At 42.5% G+C, this 23,975-nt stretch overlaps 1 protein-coding gene across 2 annotated transcripts in view; it reads left to right on the forward strand.

Annotated features, from left to right (window-relative positions):
- LOC112222721 (neural-cadherin-like) overlaps positions 1-23,975 on the forward strand; it is a 174,399-nt gene that overhangs the window by 125,164 nt on the left and 25,260 nt on the right. For both annotated transcript variants that reach the window (XM_042320917.1, XM_042320918.1), the window contains exon 21: positions 8,578-8,804. In XM_042320917.1, coding sequence (XP_042176851.1) covers positions 8,578-8,804 — 227 coding nt within the window. The remainder of the gene's footprint in view (positions 1-8,577; positions 8,805-23,975) is intronic.

Here is a 23,975-nt window from a genome sequence, read left to right on the forward strand (position 1 = left end):
CACAATGTTAAAACAGGGATAGAAGTTCAAAATGTTCGATGTTGAAACTTTTGGTTAAATATACATCTGTAGACACAACCCAGAAAATGTTAAATGTCAACACCAAGACTGCCCCCAATCCAAATGCATTTGTAAACAGCAATTACCCGAAGAGAATTGGGATTGTGGAAGCCATTTTCAGGTTGTTTCACAAATAAAGCACTCTGTACACATTCTCATGGATTCCAAGTCTGAAGGATTATGAAAAATTCTACTTATAGTATTACTGACATAGCCTCGATGACATTTTAAATTCCATTTCAAGAACAAATGTGGAAGGCAATAAGGACATGTACTGTTAAATCTTCTTCTTGGAGATTAAGGCTCTTTATGGAAAACTCACAGGAGAAATTGATTGAAATGTGAAATGTGTGATAAATACTGAATCCTTTAGACACCCACACCAGTTCACATAAGCATATAAAAGAAACGTCCCTTTTTCAGGACCCTGTCATTCAAAGATCATTCTTAAAAATCCAAATAACTTCACATCTTCATTGTAAAGGGTTTAAACACTATTTCCCATGCTTGTTCAATGAACCATAAACAATTGATGAACATGCACCTGTGGAACGGTCGTTAAAACACTAACAGCTTACAGACGGTAGGCAATTAAGGTCACAGTTATGAAAACTTAGGACACTAAAGAGGCCTTTCTACTGACTCTTAAAAACACCCCCAAAAAAGATGCCCAGGGTCCCTGCTCATCTGCGTGAACATGTCTTAGGCTACAGGGGGACAGGACGGACAGGTGCTCGCCCTCACAGTCGCAGACCACGTGTAACAACACCTGCACAGGATCGGTACATCTGAACATCACACCTGTGGGACAGGATGGCAACAACAACTGCCCGAGTTACACCAAGAACGCACAATCCCTCCATCAGAGCTCAGACTGTCCACAATAGGCTGAGAGAGGCTGGACTGAGGGCTTGTAGGCCTGTTGTAAGGCAGGTCCTCACCAGACATGACCAGCAACAACGTCACCTATTGTGACAAACTCACCGTCACTGGACCAGACAGGACTGGCAAAAAGTGCTCTTCACTGATGAGTCATGGTTTTGTCTCACCAGGGGTGATGGTCGGATTTGCGTTTATTGTCGAAGGAATGAGCATTACCTCGAGGCCTGTACTCTGGAGCGGGATCAATTTGGAGGTGTAGGGTCTGTCATGGTCTGGGGTGGTGTGTCACAGCATCATCGGACTGAGCTTGTTGTCATTGCAGGCAATCTCAATGCTGTGCGTTACAGAGAAGACATCCTCCTCCCTCATGTGGTACCCTTCCTGCAGGCTCATCGTGACATGACCCTCCAGCATGACAATGCCACCAGCCATACTGCTCGTTCTGTGCGTGATTTCCTGCAAGACAGGAATGTCAGTGTTCTGCCATGGCCAGTGAAGAGCCCGGATCTCAATCCCATTGAGCATGTCTGGGACCTGTTGGATCGGAGGGTGAGGGCTAGGGCCATTCCCCCCATAAATGTCTGGGAACTTGCAGGTGCCACATCTCACAGCAAGAACTGGCAAATCTGGTGCAGTCCATGAGGAGGAGATGCATTGCAATACTTAATGCAGCTGGTGGCCACACCAGATACTGACTGTTACTTTTGATTTGACCCCACCTTTGATCAGGGACATATTATTCCATTTCTGTTAGTCACATGTCTGTGGAACTTGTTCAGTTTATGTCTCAGTTGTTGAGTCTTGTTATGTTCATTCAAATATTTCCACATGTTAAGTTTGCTGAAAATAAACGCAGTAGACAATGAGAGGACGTTCCTTTTTTTAGTACATCCTCAAAGAAACACACACACATACACACACAGCTTTATTTTTGTGAAAATTCAGGATTTTGTGGGGAGTAAAAAATGTTGACCATTAAAAATCCTATTTTCCCTAACCCTTAACCTAACCCTAACTTTAACCCAACCTTAACCCCCAAAGCCCTAACCCGAAAACTAACCCTAACCTTAGAATTACAATGGGCCAGTGCAATTCAGGGTAAACACCCCCATAAACAGACATACTACAAACCTAACCTTAACCCCAAAACACTAAATCTAACCCTTAAGCTTAACATAGCATTTTAACAAATTCAGGACATGAAATAAGTCCAGACTTTTCAAACTATTTATTGTTTTCCTACCTTGTCAGGCCATTCAAGTGAATTATTAGGATGTTGGGGTCCTGATAAGGAAAGAAAACAAGTACACACACTCTCACTCTGTTTCGCTCTCTCTCTCAAACGCACAGCCCTCTGGGGAATGTCTAGTATGTTGAATAAAGAACTTTGAAACAGCTTGAGTGTGTACTTTTCTGGCTGGGAGATTAGTTTGAAAAAGTTCAAAGTTTAATCCCTCTATCCGTCATTCCATTCCTCCCCCCATCCCTCCCTTCTGCCTAACTCTGGGGCCCACCTCACCTGTTTGCATCTCTCTAAGGTCCTGTTTCAGGCGATCAATAAAAAAGAGAAATTGGAAAAAATATCTTCAGTTCCCCTCTGGGATTAACACCAATACTAACCTCTGAGTCTGTCTCAAGGTCCTATTGACCCAGTCAACTGAGACCCCCTACTCTTGTCGCCATCAGTGTGTCTGTCTGCTGACCTGACATGACAGGGGCATGCTAGTCTCTTTTAATGGCGGTACCATTTAGAAATCAATGCACTTTATGTGTCTAGTCCCCCCATTTGAAGGTGTATAATTATTTTGACAAATTCACTTTAGTCAAAAGTTTTGTATTTTAATCCCAGATTCCTAGCACACAATGCCTACATCAAGCTTGTGACTCTACAAATGTGTTGGATGCATTTGCAGTTTGTTTTGGTTGTGTTTCAGGTTATGTTGTGCCCCAATAGAAATCAATGGTTAATAATGTATTGTGTCATTTTGGAGTCACTTTTATTGTAAATAAGACTAGAATTTGTTTCTGAACACTTCTACATTCATGTGGATGCTACCATGATTATGGACCATAATGAATGAATAATGAATAATGATGAGTGAGAAAGTTACAGATTAAAGTGACTCCAAAATGACACTACATTATTTACAATTCATTTCTATTGGGCACAACATCATCTGAAACACGACCACAGCAAACTGCACATACATCCAACAAGTATGTAGTCACAAGCTTGATGTATTCATTGCATGCTAGGAATATGGGACCAAATACTAAACTATTGACTAAATGTTATATACTATAAGTGAATTTGTCCAAATACTTATGACACTTTTAAGAATTTTGCCAGAATTTTGCCAGCTTTGTCACTTAAATGATATTGCTGCTCAACAACTCGGTGAGTTCATTCTGTATTTGGTGGTCAAGGTAGCTGGTGGTGTGACTCGAGGTCCCTTTTTGGACAGGGTTAAGGTGCTCTTTCATGATTGGATCAAATTGTCCAAATACGTAGGGGACAGTAAATACAAACTACCTCCATTAAAAGAGACTAGCATGCCCCTGTCATGTCAGGTCAGCAGACAGACACGCTGATGGTGACAGAGTAGGGGGTCTCATTTGACTGGGTCAATAGGACCTTGAGACAGACTCAGAGGTTAGTATTGGTGTTAATCCCAGAAGGGAACTGAAGATATTTTTTCCAATTTCTCTTTTTTATTGATCCCCTGAAACAGGACCTTGGAGAGATACAAACAGGTGAGGTGGGCCCCAGAGTTAGGCAGAAGGGAGGGATGGGGGGAGGAATGGAATGAGGGATAGAGGGATTCAACCTCTTTGAGGAAATGTCCGTTTGATGGAGAGTACAATGTTTCTGTGTGTCCCCTTTAGTGCCAGATTTCTAACTGCCAGAGACTGCACAATAACAGTCAGATGTGTCAACACCTCTCTCCATCTTGTCCTCTCAAGCTCCATAAGTGCCATCTCATGTTTATCAATTGCTTCCCATTTTTTGATCCTCATTGACAGTTCTTTCCTTGTTTTCATGCAGTTTTGGAGTTCTGGACTGCTGCCGTGCGAAGTCAGCAAAGAACTTGCATGTCTGTCAGTCCTGAGTTTTCTAAATACATTGTCTTCTTAGAGAAGAGTTTGCAGCAGAAGAGGCTGTTGTTTCTTTCAGAAAACACCAAAAACTTCTAGGGATATTTGTTCACCACTCACCAAGGTCTTCCTGAAATACTGGTGCTGGCAACTTCTTCCGTCACTCTCATTCCTTGGGAAAACAAAGTTAGGTGGTACCTCACTTGGTCATCTGCAAACTGGTTGTGTCCGAATTCTGTTGGTCAGAACCGAAGGCCAGTCAGCAGGGTCTGTAGACAGTGGTTCATCCTCAGCAGCAGGATTTGGTGGGGATACTGCTACAGGCATTTCTAACGGAGAACACATGGGCATTAGTTGGGTCATTAAATTGGGTCTTCCTCATCCTCAGGCTCAGACAACATTTGTGAAGACACCTGTGTGGCTGAGGAGGTGGATGGCTCCTCATCCTGATTCTCTGAGATCATTTCTGAAAAGGCCTGTGTGGGTGAGGAGGTAGATGGCTCCTCATCCTGGCCAGTGCCAGAGGGTGCTCCAAAAAATTTCAGAAGTGTCCCTGAAGTTGCATTAAATACAGTATATGAGTCTGACACCCTGACACCCTAAATACATTATGCACAATTTATCAAACTTTCAGAATAGGAACCAAATGAACCATACAACCTCCTTGGCTAATTATAGGGATAAGACACCTCAAAATATTAAATATATCACAAAATATCAGCATAATAGACGTCTTTTAAGTTAGCCAACAGCATTGGAAATTCCCCTTAATGAGCTCAGGACCTAGTCAATACTATCACCGAAAATCTTTATGATGTCACCTCAATGAAACTTAACCAAATCCATAATGTGCTAGTTAGGTGGTAATCATTTTGCTGCAGGCTACACACATTATCATGATGAAACTGTGTGAAATGATATCCAATGTTATGTAAGCTAGTTGGACAGAAAACGAAATAGTGTCGCCCTATGTGTAATAGCATAGCAAGCAACATAGCAACATAGGCTAACAACAGAAGTGTTATACTAGCCTATTTCATTACACGCATAATATTATACTCATAAAGAGATGACGTAGCTGCAAATCTTTGTCTTTTGCGCGTTTCTCCTCTTCTGCTTCCCTCTTTTTCCTAAACTGGGCGCCAGATGGCTTAGACCTTTTCTTATCCATTTGTGTTGATTTGGCACTAATACATTACCTATCCCTCAACACTGTCAACTAAGAGTCAAGACTAAACCAATTCAGCTTGGTGGTGTGCAGACTGGTTTTATATTATTCTTAACAATTTCGCATAAAACAGAAAAAAATGCAACAATATGTCTGTGAAACTACAGTTGAAGTCGGAAGTTTACATACACTTAGGTTTGAGTCATTAAAACTCGTTTTTTCAACCACTCAACACAAACTATAGTTTTGGCAAGTCAGTGTGAACTTTTACTTTGTGCACGACACAAGTCATTTTTCCAACAATTGTTTACAAACAGATTATTTCACTTATAATTCACTGTATCACAATTCCAGTGGGTCAGAAGTTTACATACACTAAGTTGATTGTGCCTTTAAACAGCTTGGAAAATTCCAGAAAAAGATGTCATGACTTTAGAAGCCATTAGAAAAAAATAGTAGACCTCCACAAGTCTGGTTCATCCTTGGAAGCAATTTCCAAACGCCTGAAGGTACCACATTAATCTGTACAAACAATAGTACGCAAATATAAACACCATGGGACCATGCAGCGTCATACCACTCAGGAAGGAGACGCCTAGAGATGAACGTACTTTGGTGCGAAAAATGCAAATCAATCCCAGAACAACAGCAAAGGACCTTGTGAAGATGCTGGAGGAAACAGGTGCAAAAGTATCTATATCCACAGTAAAACGAGTCCTATATCAACATATCTTGAAAGGCCGCTCAGCAAGGAAGAAGCCATTGCTCCAGAAGCTGCATAAAACAAGCCAGACTACCGTATGCAACTGCACATGGGGACAAAGATCGTACTTTTTGGAGAAATGTCCTCTGGTCTGATGAAACAAAAATATAACTGTTTGGCCATAATGACCATCGTTATGTTTGGAGGAAAAAGGGGGAGGTTTGCAAGCCGAAGAAGACCATACCAACTATGAAGCACGAGGGTGGCAGCATCATGTTGTGGGGTGCTTTGCTGCAGGAGGGACTGGTGCACTTCACAAAATAGATGGCATCATGAGGGAGGAAAATGATGTGGATATATTGAAGCAAAATCTCAAGTCATCAGTCAGGAAGTTAAAGCTTGGTCACAAATGGGTCTTCCAAATGGACAATGACCCCAAACATACTTCCAAAGTTGTGGCAACATGGCTTAAGGACAACAAATTCAAGGTATTTGGAGTGGCCATCACAAAGCCCTGACCTCAATCCCATAAAACATTTGTGGGCAGAACTGAAAAAGCGGGTGTGAGCAAGCAGGCCTACAAACCTGACTCCGTTACATCAGCTCTGGCAGGAGGAATGGGCCAAAGTTCACCCAACTTATTGTGGGAAGCTTGTGGAAGGCTTCCTGAAACGTTTGACCCAAGTTAAACAATATGAAGGCAATGCTACCAAATACTAATTGAGTGTCTGTAAACTTCTGACCCACTGGGAATGTGATGAATGAAATAAAAGCTGAAATAAATCATAAATGTCAGGAATTGTGAAAACCTGAGTTTAAATGTATTTGGCTAAGGTGTATCTAAACTTACGACTCCAACTGTATATATTCACAGTATTATGAATTTATTTGGTAGCGTTTCGTAGTGTGACTGATTTACTAATTGCATTATTAACATACAAAGTTAGAGGTGTGCTATTTGATAGATTCCCCCGCTCCCCCTACCTCGGGCTTCCTACCCCTGCCCTCCTCTCCATCTCGTACTTCTGAGTGGGAGACCTTCCCAGGCAGTAGCCTGCCTAGCTCACAAACTAGAATCAGGTCGCCCACTCTGACGAGGTTAATTGTCCCACCCGGTGACATGATATCATTGACATGACGTGCAAATGAGAGCTAGAAAACCTATCGCGCAAATGTCACCATTCCAAAGAATTGTGTGCGTGCAGCTGCCCATGTCGCCAACACCTAAATCTGCCACTGTGTGTGTGTGTGTGTGTGTGTGTGTATCCCCCTAATGCCCGTGGGAAGGAGAGTCGATGTGATCTTTGCCTTGGATCAAAGCCAGGTGTCAATCTGTCCCTCCGTGTTAAAGAGAGTCCCTGTCTGTCTCCCACCACACTGGTAATGAGACCAGACAGACGGCAGTAGCATCGGCAGCAGCATCCTCTCGCTGAGTTCCATTTCCATTCTCTTAATGTCAATCTAGGATTCCTCCCTCTGTCTGTTCCCGTGGCCTTAATCACACTGAGCAACACTGGCACTCCTCAGGACCTAATGATCCCAGATTGACACCGCTCAGGTGTCCCCAGCATGACACTTAAAGCCTGCCGTCAGCCTGGGGATTAAGAGTGGGAGAGATGAGAGCACACAGACACACACATTGTCAGAAAGTTCCACACATGCACTCACATATACACGTCACATGCACGCACACACACACACATTCAGTCAGACAGTTACACACACTAAACTTTGTAGAAACACCCAAATTCAAAAACATGCATTTATTAAATGTTTCATTCATCAGATATGATTATTGGAGCCTTCTCCCTTAAAACAATTTATAACTATGTCACTGATGTCATTAAAATTGGATGAAATCTCTTTCCCTATCTTTTCCACCTGTTTCACCTGTGTGCTGAAGAGTTTCGATTGGAGCAGTAGGGGGACCCTGTCTGTTTCAAACAGGGCCCAGGGGACTGAGGGGAGTGGGGGCAGAGGTAAAGCACAGGGCCGCTGCTCCATCCCCAGCTTCCCTCTCTCTCCTAATCCCATGCTAGAAGGTGTTGGCTCAATTAGAGTCGGCCTTGGCTCAGGAACTTTCTCACCTTAGCACCCTCTCTTTGGCAGCGATGCCGTGCTCCAAATTGAGGTTGAAGGCTGTTCCGTCCTCTACCATCCCCTCCCCTCCCCGCTCAATATCCCCGACATGGCCAGAGTGGTCTGTCTGTGTGAGCGTTGGCTGTGACTGTGACATTGTGTAGCAGGGCTGGGTGGAGTCTGTCTCGCTGGGCCAGGGCCAGTGGCTCTCAGGAAGGGAGAGGAGAGGCGATTGACAGGGCCTGTCAGGTCAGGTCTGGGAACATGGTCCTTGCACAACTTTAATGTTCATTAAATACATCCAGAGCTGTTTTCCAGGACATGCATTTTTCATGAGTACAGCTCTTTATCTTTTAGAAATATATGCCCAGTGTTACAGCTATGGAGTGTCTCTCTAATACGAGTACAAGTCACAAGCAGATCATGTCTGTTATTCTGTTTATTGCCTGTATGTTTCTCCTGCTCATTGAAGAGATTTTAGCGATGCATCTGTTTCTGCCTAGGAAAACGAGAGGGACGAGTCATGTGGCATATGTTGGCTTGTATAACTTTGTTTGTGTGTGTGTGTGTGTGTGTGTGTGTGTTGCAGACATCACAGCGAAGGATTTTATTGAGCAGCGTGGTAGCTTGAGGAGTCGTTATGAACTGCTGGTGGACTTCCTGTCGGAGATGTTGGCGGTGGGCGTTGACGACATCAACGTCTTCAGCCTGACAGACGTCAGGGAGAGGACACTGGACGTGCGCTTCGCAGTGCACAGCAGTCCCTTCCTCAGAGCAGAGAGACTACAGGGATACCTCGCTGCTCACAAACAAAAGGTACTGTGTAATGATGACCCTGGAAGTTATCCTGTTGGATATACTGTGATTTTGAGTTCCAAATAAACCTAGAACGATTATTTGATTATTTTAATGAGCCTGACTCAATGTTAAGCATTAGAAAATGCAACCCTAACTCGAACGCCACTGAAAATACACACAGAATTACTGGACAGAAGACATTTACATGCATGGTCAAATTATGGAAAATGCAGTCACTCAGGGGACTGTTGCTAGCCTATTTTGAAGAGAGAAGGATTTCAATCGAAAAAATATGCAATATGTATTTGTGTAGCCTTGTGTTTTTCCACGTAATGAAAAACATAACCCTCTAGTTTTTTTGAGCTGGTTTATGTGGATGTTACGAATAGATTATGTACATTGCAATGTCAATTACAGCATAATATGTCTGAAGCTGTTATTATGGTGCTGTCACTTTGACTACATTAGTTATTGCTGTATTGGACTGTGTTCACCAGACCAGCTATAGATTATTGTGGGCTGTGGAGCCTTACAGTGTAGTTGTTACACAGGAACAATCTTTGAAGTTAAACCAGACCATTAAATCGCCTAGTGGTTAACCACGTTGGGCCAGTAACCAAAATGTCGCTGGTTCGAATCCCAAAGCTGACTAGGTGAAAAATCTCGGCAAGGCACTTATAACCCTAATACTCCTGTAAGTCGTTCTGTATAAGAGTGTCTGTTAAATGACGAAATGTGCAATTTCAACATTTGAACCTTACCCAACACTTAGACCCTGCTTCATCTTGTTCTGACATCTCTTCATTGAGGCGCACGTTCACTTCCTCTTTCATGCAGTTGAAAGCTAGAGGGAAATAGGAAGAGAAAGAGATAAAGGGGGGGAGACAGACAGAGTTAGGGAAGGAGAGGGAAATCAGTGAAAGAGAGAAAGGGAGAGAGAGAGAGAGAAGTGAAGAAGAGCGAGAGGTTGTGGATGCTTCAGGTGTGGTTTGTGGATTGTCCGTGCTCTTTCATCTGGATTCCGTGTGCCCCTCTGAAAATATATTGATCACAAGCGTGGCGAGAGATGGTGAGCGCGGAGAGGGAAATAGGGAGGGGGGACGGCTGCGGTTATTAATGTTTGCAATTCTAGAGTAATGGAAATATGAGACAAAAATATGTTTTCTCTCTCTCTATCTCTCACTCTCTCTCTCTGTTTCTGACATGGCAATGGAGATTTCCCTTGCTGGTAGAGCATTTCAATTCTTAGTGCACCCCTGACAGTTTTAAGAAAGTAGATATTGGTTTCCTGTGGTTAAATTCATTGATATGTAGACCAAGTTCTATGTTCCTCTTGTAGAAGTAATAAGGCAGCTAGAGAGAAGGGATGTTTTGGTTGATTTTGGGAGAGTGAAAGAGGACCCTTTTGTGTTGTAGATCACTGCTTCCAGGCCTTTTGTTGTGAGACTTCACTTCTGGGTTCTGTGTTGTCTGGGTACATGGACAATCCAAAAAGTATTATAAGTAAGTTATATATCGAAATATCCAAGCATAGCCCTACATACTCTTTGTCAGTGTCTTGCCAGTCGATGATATTGAGTAGGAAAATGCCACCCCTAAGTCACATAATAAAAACGGCGTTTTGAAGTACATTACATTACCAAAAGTATGTGGACACGTCCTTCCAAAATCATGGGCATTAATATGGATTTGGTCCCACCTTTGCTGCTGTAACAGCCTCCACTCTTCTGGTAAGGCTTTTCACTAGATGTTGGAACATTTCTGCAGGGACTTGCTTCCATTCAGCCACAAAAGCATTAGTGAGGTTGGTCGGGCACTGATGTTGGGTGATTAGGCCTGGCCCGCAGTCGGTGTTCCAATTCATCCCAAAGGTGTTCGACGGGGTTGAGGTCAGGGCTCTGTGCAGGCCAGTCAAGTTCTTCCACACCGATCAGAAATTGTATGCTGTGGTGTCGATTTCCCTTCACTGGAACTAAGGGGTCTAGGCCGAACCATGAAAATCAGCCCCTGACCATTATTCCTCCTCCACCAAACTTTACAGTTGACACTATGCATTTGGGCAGGTAGCGTTCTCAGATTGGTGAAGCGTGATTCATCACTCCAAAGAACACGTTTCCACTGCTCCAGAGTCCAATGGTGGTGAGCTTTACACCACTCCAGCCTACGCTTTGCATTGCGCATGGTGATCTTAGGCGTGGTGTGAGGCTGCTCGGACATGGAAACCCATTTCCCAACAAACAGTTCTTGTGCTGACGTTGCTTCCAGAGGCAGTTTGGAACTCGGTAGTGAGTGTTGCATTTTTACGGAAATGTTTGTCTATGGAGATTTGCTGTGTGCTCGATTTTACACACCTGTCAGCAATGGGTGTGGCTGAAATAGCCAAATCTACTAATTTGATGGAGTGTCCACATATTTTTGTATATATAGTGTATATTCTAGCTCTGTTGGTGATTGGCTCAAGGTCTGTCGATTGTGAATTGGTTCAGTAGGACATGTGTTATTGGTTGAGTTGTGAGTGTAGTGATGGAACAGGCATGGGGAGAGGGAGCTCCTGATGTTTGTAACTTTTAAACAGTGTTTTATTTGTTGCCCCTGATCTCTGATAGCCCATCCCTACCCTATCTCCCCCTGTATGCCCTTCTCCCATTTCCTCTTTCCGCTCTCTCCCAGTGTGCGTGTCTCTGGCTTTGAACATTCAAGATCCCCCTGTAGCCTGCTGGGATTGAGGAAGTGGAAATCTCAGCATGCTCCACTCCCAAGGGCTCTCCTCTCTTCTCCCCATTTACCCCTCTGTTTTCCACCTCATATCCCCCTTATGCCCTGCTCCCCCCCCTCCCCTCTCCTCGTCTCCCGCTCAACCCCTCCCATACACATACCCTGTGATGTGTCACAGGCAGAGACACACTGACAGAAATAGATAACGCCTAAAAACATGAGGTGAGAGACACTTCACACAGTGACAGAGTGAAGTAGGAAAAAAACTTTTCTGGTAACAAATTCTATGAAGTCCATATTAATAATGCATTATACAGCATTATACATGTACTCATAATGCACTATGATACAGTAACAATGCAGTATAAACCAGTGGCGGTCAGTGCTGTTAAAGATAAGGGAGGACAATTATTTTTTTTAATGAGCATGGCCTTATTTCTATTACAGCATATTGGATGACTCTCATTTAAATTCCATTCACCCAGTTCAATGTAACACCGATAGGTTTAGGCTACTACATGATACTCACATTTTCCCTATACCCATTATGAGGTTGCTACAACCTAGCCTATGAATTAAAGTTTACAAAATAGGTGCACACAGGTCGAGAGACAAATTTGTGGTGACAGACAGTGACATTTAGTCCCAACTTGCACACTCTTGCCTGCATCTAGGTGATGTAGGGTGTAATCAGTAGTCCAACAGTTGCAAACGAGAATTTCTATTGGACAAATTCAGGTATGTTTATCCCCGTTTTGTTTCGTTTGCTTCTGTTTTAAGAAACCTTTTCAACATAATCGGCGGAATGAATACACCCCTGATCACCTGTAAACACAGTTCACTTTCATAGCAGCCACGTTGTATTCCTTCTCACAGTCCTGCGCTCCCCTTCACCTCTTCCCTACACTTGTGGACTTCAATGCACCAGCTGCATCAGCTGTATGTGACCAGGCGAAATAGCCTTTCCTAACCAAACCGCTACACACAGAATACATCGTTGTCACCATATTAGCTAAAGTAATTTCATAGTCCGCATAACTAATAGAACTAACACGTTAGTAAACCCACAACAATCATGCAGTAATGTTAGTGTACAGTCAGTAAGTAGTTACACCCCCAGGCCCCAGTGGCAATAAATGAGTAATACCAAAAGCTTACATTGACTTGGAAGAGTTCCAGTGTTGTGTTGGAAAGTCATAGCCAGCTAACATAGCATCCCTCTGTTTGATGCGGGGGTGTTTCAGTTGGCTAAACTAGCTAGCTGCATTTTCTAGTGAAACTGAAAGTGAAAAAAAATGATAATCTCTATTTCTCTCATGCTTCCCCTTCATTTTGGCAGAAATCAATTTGTTTAAAACTGTTCAACTATTGTCTTTCTCTCTCTTTGAGTCAACTGCCTGTGCCATTCTGTACCATCACTCATTCATATATCTTTATGTACATATTCTTCATCCCTTTACACTTGTGTGTATAAGGTAGTTGTTGTGAAATTGTTAGGTTAGATTACTCGTTGGTTATTACTGCATTGTCAGAACTATAAGCACAAGCATTTCGCTACACTCGCATTAACATCTGCTAACCATGTGTATGTGACAAATAAAATTTGATTTGATTTGAACTACTCACCACATTTTATACACTGCAGTGCTAGCTAGCTGTAGCTTATGATTTCAGTACTAGATTATTTCTCTGATCCTGATCTTGATTTGGTGGACAACATGTCAGTTCAATCTGCAAGAGCACGAAGTTGTCATAATTACTGTGTAAGTCTATGGAAGGGGGTGAGAACTATGAGCCTCCTAGGTTTTGTATTGAAGTCAATGTACACAGAGGAGGACGGAAGCTAGCTGTCCTCCGGCTATACAATGGTGCTACCCTACAGAATGCTGTTGAGGCTACTGTAGACCTTTGCACAATAGTGTGGTTTAATCAGTGATGTGATCAATTCAGTGATGTGATTTTATTTCGTATAGTTTTATCTAAAAAGGATAACTTTCTAAATGTTATACAATTTTTATTTTTATTAAATTCACTGAGGAGGATGGTCCTCTCCTTTCTCCTCTGAGGAGCCTTCACTGATATAAAAATAGTTATAGACACACACACACACAAGACTAATAGGCTTATAATTCCGTATACCAATACTCATAATGCATTATATGTATAATCATAATCACTTTTTATGTACAGCAACATAGTGTTTTATAATTGCTGGTCACTTTTTCGTCAACGATCATGCAGCATTATAATTACCATCAGTGTGATACATTTCTAACGTTTTTGTCAATGAACAGCAAGTTATTATTACTGCATCACAATTTTTGTTATGGTGTATAGCATACTTATAAAGTCATATTCGATTGATATGGGTAAAGTGATGAAATGCCTAAGGCAGACAGATAACAATACACCATAAACTGTTACTATACAATTATGAAGTGGTCATTGGTCTGCTTTCAGCGAATGAACCTCTGCACATTTCATGATGACACAACACAAAGCTCTTCATTCTTTCTCAAACATAACATACATTGCCTCAAGATCTTACAGATGTAGGACCTTAATGTGAGCTAGTTTGCTACAGTAAGAAAATAATCCTGAAGCAACAGGAAATGTGAATTATTTATGTGCATGATAAGTAATGGACAATTTTGAAGGGGTTGATACGCTTTTCGTAATTACAAGCTTCAGAAGCCTTTTTCAACCTCAACTAAATTAAAGGAAGGTCCTCCTGCAACAGGGGGACCAAATTAAGACCCAACATATGTACAATTGGCACACCTGGATATTATATTAACATAAACAGTTCAAGAAAGAAAAAGGCAAATGAAAAAGTCAAAGCCCAGTGCGACAAAATTATACAATAACATTAATATTTACAATAACATTGCTCAGCGTGATTTGCATGTACCAATTGAATCTCAGCTTACGTAGGATTTATTTTATTTTACCTTTATTTAACCAGGTAGGCAAGTTGAGAACAAGTTCTCATTTACAATTGCGACCTGGCCAAGATAAAGCAAAGCAGTTCGACAGATACAACGACACAGAGTTACACATGGAGTAAAACAAACATACAGTCAATAATACAGTATAAACAAGTCTATATACAATGTGAGCAAATGAGGTGAGAAGGGAGGTAAAGGCAAAAAAGGCCATGGTGGCAAAGTAAATACAATATAGCAAGTAAAACACTGGAATGGTAGTTTTGCAATGGAAGAATGTGCAAAGTAGAAATAAAAATAATGGGGTGCAAAGGAGCAAAATAAATAAATTAATTAAAATTAAATACAGTTGGGAAAGAGGTAGTTGTTTGGGCTAAATTATCGGTGGGCTATGTACAGGTGCAGTAATCTGTGAGCTGCTCTGACAGTTGGTGCTTAAAGCTAGTGAGGGAGATAAGTGTTTCCAGTTTCAGAGATTTTTGTAGTTCGTTCCAGTCATTGGCAGCAGAGAACTGGAAGGAGAGGCGGCCAAAGAAAGAATTGGTTTTGGGGGTGACTAGAGAGATATACCTGCTGGAGCGTGTGCTACAGGTGGGAGATGCTATGGTGACCAGCGAGCTGAGATAAGGGGGACTTTACCTAGCAGGGTCTTGTAGATGACATGGAGCCAGTGGGTTTGGCGACGAGTATGAAGCGAGGGCCAGCCAACGAGAGCGTACAGGTCGCAATGGTGGGTAGTATATGGGGCTTTGGTGATAAAAGTAGGGCACTGTGATAGACTGCATAATTTGTTGAGTAGGGTATTGGAGGCTATTTTGTAAATGACATCGCCAAAGTCGAGGACTGGTAGGATGGTCAGTTTTACAAGGGTATGTTTGGCAGCATGAGTGAAGGATGCTTTGTTGCGAAATAGGAAGCCAATTCTAGATTTAACTTTGGATTGGAGATGTTTGATATGGGTCTGGAAGGAGAGTTTACAGTCTAACCAGACACCTAAGTATTTGTAGTTGTCCACGTATTCTAAGTCAGAGCCGTCCAGAGTAGTGATGTTGGACAGGCTGGTAGGTGCAGGTAGCGATCGGTTGAAGAGCATGCATTTAGTTTTACTTGTATTTAAGAGCAATTGGAGGCCACGGAAGGAGAGTTGTATGGCATTGAAGCTTGCCTGGAGGGTTGTTAACACAGTGTCCAAAGAAGGGCCGGAAGTATACAGAATGGTGTCGTCTGCGTAGAGGTGGATCAGGGACTCACCAGGATGAGCAACACAAATGAGGAAAAGGTTGATGGTTGTACTCAATATTTTTTTTTCAATTAAAAGCAAGAATTTCAGCACCTCGTAGAAAGACCGCAGTTGTACAGGACAAACATAGGTACAAAACTAAACTCAGCCTCGATATAAGAGAATGGAGTTGAGAGTTCCTCAGCTATAAGTGACTATGATTATACTTATAATGCATTATGAGTATTGGTATACAGACTTGTGAGTCCATATGAGTCTTTGTGTGTCTATAACTATTCTTATGCTGTATTATTATGCTTCCACTGTATTATTGCTATCATAGTGCATTATGAGAACATGTATCATGCTGTCGTGTCATTGGCCATGCCGGATTAAGTGATATGACATGCTATTCTATAAAATCCTTTCTCTGTAATTAATATTACCTTGATTGAGCTAATCATGTAAATGTAATTAACTAGAAAGTCGGGGCACCACGAAAGAGTGTTTATAGAGCTGTTATCTTCCGAATAAACTCTTAAAGACCTAGTAATATTTTACATAAATAGCAGTCAATATTAATCGTCACCTTATTTCTGTCTCATCTGAAAATGGTAAATTCTTGGTTATCTTCACGAACCCTGGCTAACAAGTTGAATCAGCAATACAAAATTGGGTTTAATTATTTATTTACTAAATACCTAACTAATCACACAGAATTACATATACACAGAATGCAAATTATGTCATACAGAAAACGTCCCTGGTGGACGGGGCCGACATGACGGCTGGTTACACAAAGGAAAGGGGGTTGGGTTTGAGTGAAAGAGCGGGAAGACTGAGGAACAAAGGGAGAAGCCATGCTATCGTAAATACAGTATCTTATGCATTCTAAATTACCGCCCATTTGGAAAACGAAAATGCAATAAATATTTACTGAGTGTAGTTTGGTCGTAGATGCTAGCCGTGTTGGCCAACAGAGATCTTCCTGTCCTCAGAAGAATGTCTCTGGTGGTAAATTGTATACGTTGTAGTATCGTCATTGTGTGTTAGACTGGATACGTTGTCCGTCCTTTCCTAGCCCATGTTTACAGCGGCCGCTGCTAACTCCACGGCTAGGAGGTATCACTTCTGGAGTGAATAAGAGTTCAAAGTTCATACCATTCACAACCAAAGCTCACGCTGAGGTTGGATTAGTTCTGTAGTTGACATGTTAGTCCCTTTTAACGTATGGACCGTCATCCTATCGTCCTTGGAACAGGAGGTTACATTTTCGTCATGGGCTTAAATAGTGGAGGGAGAGAAGGGTGTGTTTCATAGTTTATAACCCCTGTCTCTTCACAGGGGCGGGCCACTGATTGAGCAGAGCTCTAACCTTATGAAAACCCAATTCTCTCATTTGGAAGCTAAAATGACATGTAGTCTTTTCACAAATAGTTTCATATTCAAACATTTAAATTGCACAATAATTCCATGTGAATCTTATAACTAGAATGTGTAGACTTTCCCAGATACAGTTTGTGTCGTCCTGTCATCAGTCATAATGTCTCAGATGACAACCGAACTGACATCATATTCATTAAGTACCAACGCATATTTTCAACTGGTTCTATTACCGAAAAATGGTTCCTTCCCCCTCACTGTTTGATGTTCCCAGACTCTCTATGTTTAACAAAGGCTATTCAAGAGTCCTTCAGTAGAGTCAAGAGAGAGAGGGGAGAAAGGTATTTATGGGGGGTTCATAAACCTTACCCACAGGCCAACTTCATGACAATGCTGTATAATATATTATGAGAACTTGTGTAATGCTGTATGCATTATGCATATGATATTCATAGAAAGTGTTACCACATTTATTGTATTTTAAAGCTGCGATATGTAACTTTTTGGGTGACTCGACCAAATTCAAATGTGAGTTAGAGATCTGTCATTCTCATTGAAAGCAAGCCTAAGAAGCGGTGTATCTGTTCTGTTTTTTCATCTTTTACTTTCGGTTTTGTACACCAGCATCAAACAGCTGAAAATACAATATATTTTGGAATTGAAAAAATATTTCACAGCGGCTTGAATGTTACAATGATTCTCTAGATTTGCTTGTTTTGTCACATAAACTGAAATTAGAACTGTTAGAAATGTTTGCTACCATGAAATGGTGGAGGTAGCCGAGTGGTTAGAGTGTTGGGGCAGTAACCAAAAGGTTGCTAGATCAAATCCCAAGCTGACAAAGTACAAATCCTTTGTTCTGCCCCTGAACAAGGCAGTTAATCCACTGTTCCTAGGCCATCATTGTCAATAAGAATTTGTTCTTAACTGACTTGCCTAATTAAATGAAGGTTAAATAAATAAAATACATTTCTGCGTATTCCACCTTTAAATGGTTGGTAGCATAAACATAACCACATGTTTTGTTTGCATTAGTATATACATCAGAAGTCCCAATGCAACGTTACACTTCACTTTTCTATTTGTATTACATAAAACCGATTAGAATGTCGAAGTGATGTCAGAAAATGTTTTTCCGGGTTGTGATGTAATATCGAGGATGGATGTTTGTACTTATAGGTAACCAGATCGTCACTATACCTAAGTTACTTGACAACACTGTGTTGTTACATTGGTGAGTAAAAATATATGCTTCCTACATTTTTAACCATTGGATTTGGGCTTTGTTGGTTGCAGAGCAGGTGCTGATGTTTAGAGAGATGGGTTTGTGACTGAAGGTTGTTTTAGACTCCATTTTGTTCTGGTCCCCAGTTTTTTTCCCTTTATTTAACTAGGCAAGTCAGTTAAGAACAAATTCTTATTTTCAATGACGGCCTAGGAACAGTGGGTTAACTGCCTGTTCAGGGGCAGAACAACAGATTTAAACCTCTGGAGCCATTGTGGTTTTGTGCGTGTTTATTGTTGTCAGTTGTCTCGTTCACCTTGTCAGCTCGGGGGGTTTGAACTTGCAACCTTCCGGTTACTAGTCCAACGCTCTAACCACTAGGCTACCCTGCCGCCCCAGCGACAGTGACCCTGTGAGACAGCATTTTATTTCGTCAAGCAAGGACATGATCAGCTTACCATCAGAGCACATAATAGACATTTGTTTCACGTCAGACCAGCAACAACCAAACGTCTGTACTGGACATGCTGCTAAGTACTGCTAATGAGCATGATGATTTTAGGTCTAGTGTGTAATTATGGTTTGTTTGTATGACTGACTGTATCATTAAATGGGTGTTCAGCTAGTTTTCTCTAAGAACGTAGCCATTAAGCACCCTCCTCGTCTGATTGGCTTACCTAGAGACCGATATATTTGTTTATTTATTTATTTTCCCTTATGTACTATTTGCACATCATTACATCACTGCATATAGACATAATATGTTATTTTAAATGTCTTTATTCTTTTGGAATTTTTGTAACTGTAATGTATTGTTTATTGTTTATTTCAAATTTGTTGACTATCTATTTTGTTTGCTTTGGCAATGTAAACATTTTTTTCCTATGCCAATAAGAGCATCTTCCCCAATATTTGGAACTAAGGACTGATCACCCCAATCCACAAAAGTGTAGATGTCAGAGTCTAGGTGATGTGGGTAAGGCGGAGTCAGGCACAGAACACAGAGATGAGTAATAATAGTAACTTTACTCAAAAATAATCTTCCAACAAGGAGAACGAAAATCCAGAATCACATAAACGAGACAACTGACAACAATAAACACGCACAAAACCACGATGGCTCCAGAGGTTTAAATAGGGAAATCAAACGTAATGGGAACCAGGTGTGTACAATACAGACAAAACAAATGGAAAAAGAAATGTAGATCGGTGGAGGCTAGAATGCCGGTGACGTCGAATGCCAAACGCCGCCCGAACAAGGAGAGGCACCAACTTCGGCAGAAGTCGTGACAGTAGACCAATTTCACCCTAATAACTACCGTGGGATATGCGTCATCAGCAACCTTGGGAAAATCCTCTGCCTTATCATTAACAGCAGACTCGTATATTTCCTCAGTGAAAACAATGTACTGAGCAAATGTCAAATGGGCTTTCTACCAAATTATCATACGACAGACCACGTATTCACCATGCACACCCTAATTGACAAACAAACAAACCAAAACAAAGGCAAAGTCTTCTCATGCTTTGTGGATTTAAAAAAGACTTAGACTTAATTTGGCATGAGGGTCTGCTATACAAATTGATAGAAAGTGGTGTTGAGGGAAAAACATACAATGTTATAACATCCATGTACACAAACAACACGTGTGAGGTTAAAATTGGCAAGAAACACACACATTTCCCACAGGGCCGTGGAGTGAGACAGGGATGTAGCTTAAGCCCCACCCACTTCAACATTGAAATTGGCGAGGGCGATAGAACAGTCTGCAGCACCCAGCCTCACCTTACTAGAATCTGAAATCAAATGTCTACTGTTTGCTGATGATCTGGTGCTTCTATCTCCAACAAAGTAAGACCAAAATAATGGTGTTCCAAAAAAGGTCCAGTCGCCAGGACCACATATTCCACCTAGACACCTTTGCCCAAGAGCACACATAAAACTATACATACCTTGGCCTTAACAACAGCGCCACAGCTAACTTCCACAAACGAACGCCCTGAGCGACAAGGCGAGAAGGGCCTTCTATGCCATCAAAAGGAAGATCAAATTTGACATACCAATTAGGATCTGGCTAAAAATACTAGGATCTGGCTAAAAATCAGTTATAGAACCCATTGCCCTTTATGGTTGTGAGGCCTGGGATCCACTCACCAACCAATAATTCACAACATGGGACAAACACCAAAGTTAAACTCCGCATGCAGAATTCTGCAAAAATATCCTCTGTGTACAATGTAAAACACCAAATAATGCATGCACAGCAGAATTAGGCCAATACCCGCTAATGATCAAAATCCAGGCAAAAGCTGTTAAATTCTACAACCACCTAAAAGGAAGTGATTCCCTAACCTTCCATAACAAAGTCATCCCCTACAGAGAGATGAACCTGGAGAAGAGTCCCCTAAGCAAGCTGGTCCTGGGGCTCTGTTTCACAAACACAAACAGACCCAACAGAGCCCCAGGACAGCAACACAATTAGACCCAACCAAATCATGAGGAAACAAAAAGATAATTACTTGACACATTGGAAAGAATTAACAAAAATACTGAGCAAACTAGAATGCTATTTGGCCCTAAACAGAGAGTACACAGTGACAGAATACCTGACTACTGTGACTGACCCAAAGCTTTGACTATGTACAGACTCAGTGAGCATAGCCTTGCTATTGAGAATGGCATACAGACATGACAGACAGACAGACAGACAGACAGACAGACAGACAGACAGACAGACAGACAGACAGACAGACAGACAGACAGACAGACAGACAGACAGACAGACAGACAGACAGACAGACAGACAGACAGACAGACAGACAGACAGACAGACAGACAGACAGACAGACAGACAGACAGACAGACAGACAGACAGACAGACAGACAGACAGACAGACAGACAGACAGACAGACAGACAGACAGACAGACAGACAGACAGACAGACAGACAGACAGACAGACAGACAGACAGACAGACAGACAGACAGACAGACAGACAGACAGACAGACAGACAGACAGACAGACAGACAGACAGACAGACAGACAGACAGACAGACAGACAGACAGACAGACAGACAGACAGACAGACAGACAGACAGACAGACAGACAGACAGACAGACAGACAGACAGACAGACAGACAGACAGACAGACAGACAGACAGACAGACAGACAGACAGACAGACAGACAGACAGACAGACAGACAGACAGACAGACAGACAGACAGACAGACAGACAGACAGACAGACAGACAGACAGACAGACAGACAGACAGACAGACAGACAGACAGACAGACAGACAGACAGACAGACAGACAGACAGACAGACAGACAGACAGACAGACAGACAGACAGACAGACAGACAGACAGACAGACAGACAGACAGACAGACAGACAGACAGACAGACAGACAGACAGACAGACAGACAGACAGACAGACAGACAGACAGACAGACAGACAGACAGACAGACAGACAGACAGACAGACAGACAGACAGACAGACAGACAGACAGACAGACAGACAGACAGACAGACAGACAGACAGACAGACAGACAGACAGACAGACAGACAGACAGACAGACAGACAGACAGACAGACAGACAGACAGACAGACAGACAGACAGACAGACAGACAGACAGACAGACAGACAGACAGACAGACAGACAGACAGACAGACAGACAGACAGACAGACAGACAGACAGACAGACAGACAGACAGACAGACAGACAGACAGACAGACAGACAGACAGACAGACAGACAGACAGACAGACAGACAGACAGACAGACATGCCTCAGATCCACATAGGGGAAAGATGAGACCTAGAGGGGGGAAAAGCACAGCGTTCCCCAATAGCGTGTTCGCTCTGTCTGTGCGTCGCCTCTTTCTGTTATTCCTCCCATCTCTTATTCAACTGTAATTCAGACGAACTGTCCTCAGGTGCTACCTCTCCAGTCCTTGGACTCAAATTCAATATGGTATGCAAAACGTTTGTCGGTTTAAAAACAAACAAATTAGCCTCAGGTCCAACCTGAAGAATTTATCTTCCTCCTTGTCCTCCCTCCTGCCTTCTGAGCAAAGATGTTCCAGTTTTCAGCATATTCTTTGTAGGCCTACAAGTCCCTAGGGTGCCCTTTAATGTTTTCTCCACATACTCTGCCCCAGGGATGCATGGGTATTGTAGTCGAAGCCCCATGGGTGCCTCAAACTGTGTTTAGATAAAGCTGACAGTACAGTCATGCACAAAGAGCATTCACATTGCCATCCCTTCCCAGAGGTCATTTGGTCTTAGATGAAATATCTCTTCTGCCTGTATAGGGATTCTGGGTGTGCAGTCCCATGGTTAGTATTTGTCATTGTGCACACACCCATACACCCACATACACCATGTTTCTCTGGTGAGCTATATGTTTGTCTTTCTAAACTAGTGGATTGGGAGATGTTCCATATCAGAAGTGTTTAACCTCTCAGCTAAGAAATGCAAAGCACCTTTTCAGGCAGTCACCGCACAGTAATGTGGCATAGGGGGTGCACATGCACGGTAAAGGGGCGCCAGAGACATACGTTACATTTAAAAGGTCAAAGAGCATGAGTGGAGAGGTGAGAAGGGGAAGGTAGCAGTGGAGATGAGAAAGGGAGTCGGGGATGTCTTTTGATACACATCATGAAGTTTCCCCTTGGGCTCTCACTCTACCCATGTTCCTTTATGTGCTCTCATTGTGTGTGGGATTGGTAGAGATAAACACATCCACATTCTGACATTCTCTTTTTAATGTTCGCACACAAGCGCACACGGGTGTATCCTCAGAGGAACTCGACCTCACTTGCCGCTCTTCCTTTCCAAACACTTCCACTCAAATACAGATGGCACAATACTCTCAGCCACTGATCAAATTGTACCAGCCTAGACACGTTAATCTGCATAGAAACAACAGTTCAATTGGACATGTGAAGGTGGTTGAACATTTTCAAAGACATCAACTCAATTTTCATGACATGCCGTCTCCAAACCTAAGGCAGTGGAGCTCTGTTCTTCCCAATTAAACTCTGGCACAAACAATACAGTATACGTACTGTGCATACGTGACATATGCCTGAAAACCATGTCTTTTTCTGCCCTGGTAGTGTCTGTGGTCACAGTGGAGAGGAGGGGGATGTAACTGTGCTTGTGTGGGAGGAGGGGAAGGAAGGGGGTGTCTCCCGATTGCTGGTAAGCCAGACAGAGTGGAAGTCGGGAGGGGGTTAGATGGGAAGTGGTGGATGAGTGTGGCCCCTCTAAGTGAAATGTGCCGTGGTACTGCGGCACTGAAAACCACAGATAATTTTTTTGACGGCTGAGGGGTTGTGGGAGAATGTCATTAATCACCCATCCGTGGATCGTTCCTCAACCCCCCCACTCCCCTCTCCTCACTCCCCGCTTTCCCCTCACCACTGTCACTATGCTGGGATCTACCCTGCAACGAGAGCGAGAGAGAGAGACAGAGAGAGACAGAGAGAGAGAGAGAGAGAGAGCGAGAGAGAGCTATTTAATTCCATTTTCACTCTAGGACTCTAGGACCTCGTCATGATCCCTATCCAACTCTGCATACATATACTCAACCTGGGAAAAATCCTTTCACAGTCTCTCTGCCTGAATGCGATGTGGCCCACTTGAGCTGTGAATAAACAGTGTTGAAAGGGTATACGACGAATGTATG

Source organism: Oncorhynchus tshawytscha, linkage group LG04 (genome assembly GCF_018296145.1).
Source record: "Oncorhynchus tshawytscha isolate Ot180627B linkage group LG04, Otsh_v2.0, whole genome shotgun sequence".
Lineage (NCBI taxonomy): Eukaryota > Metazoa > Chordata > Actinopteri > Salmoniformes > Salmonidae > Oncorhynchus > Oncorhynchus tshawytscha.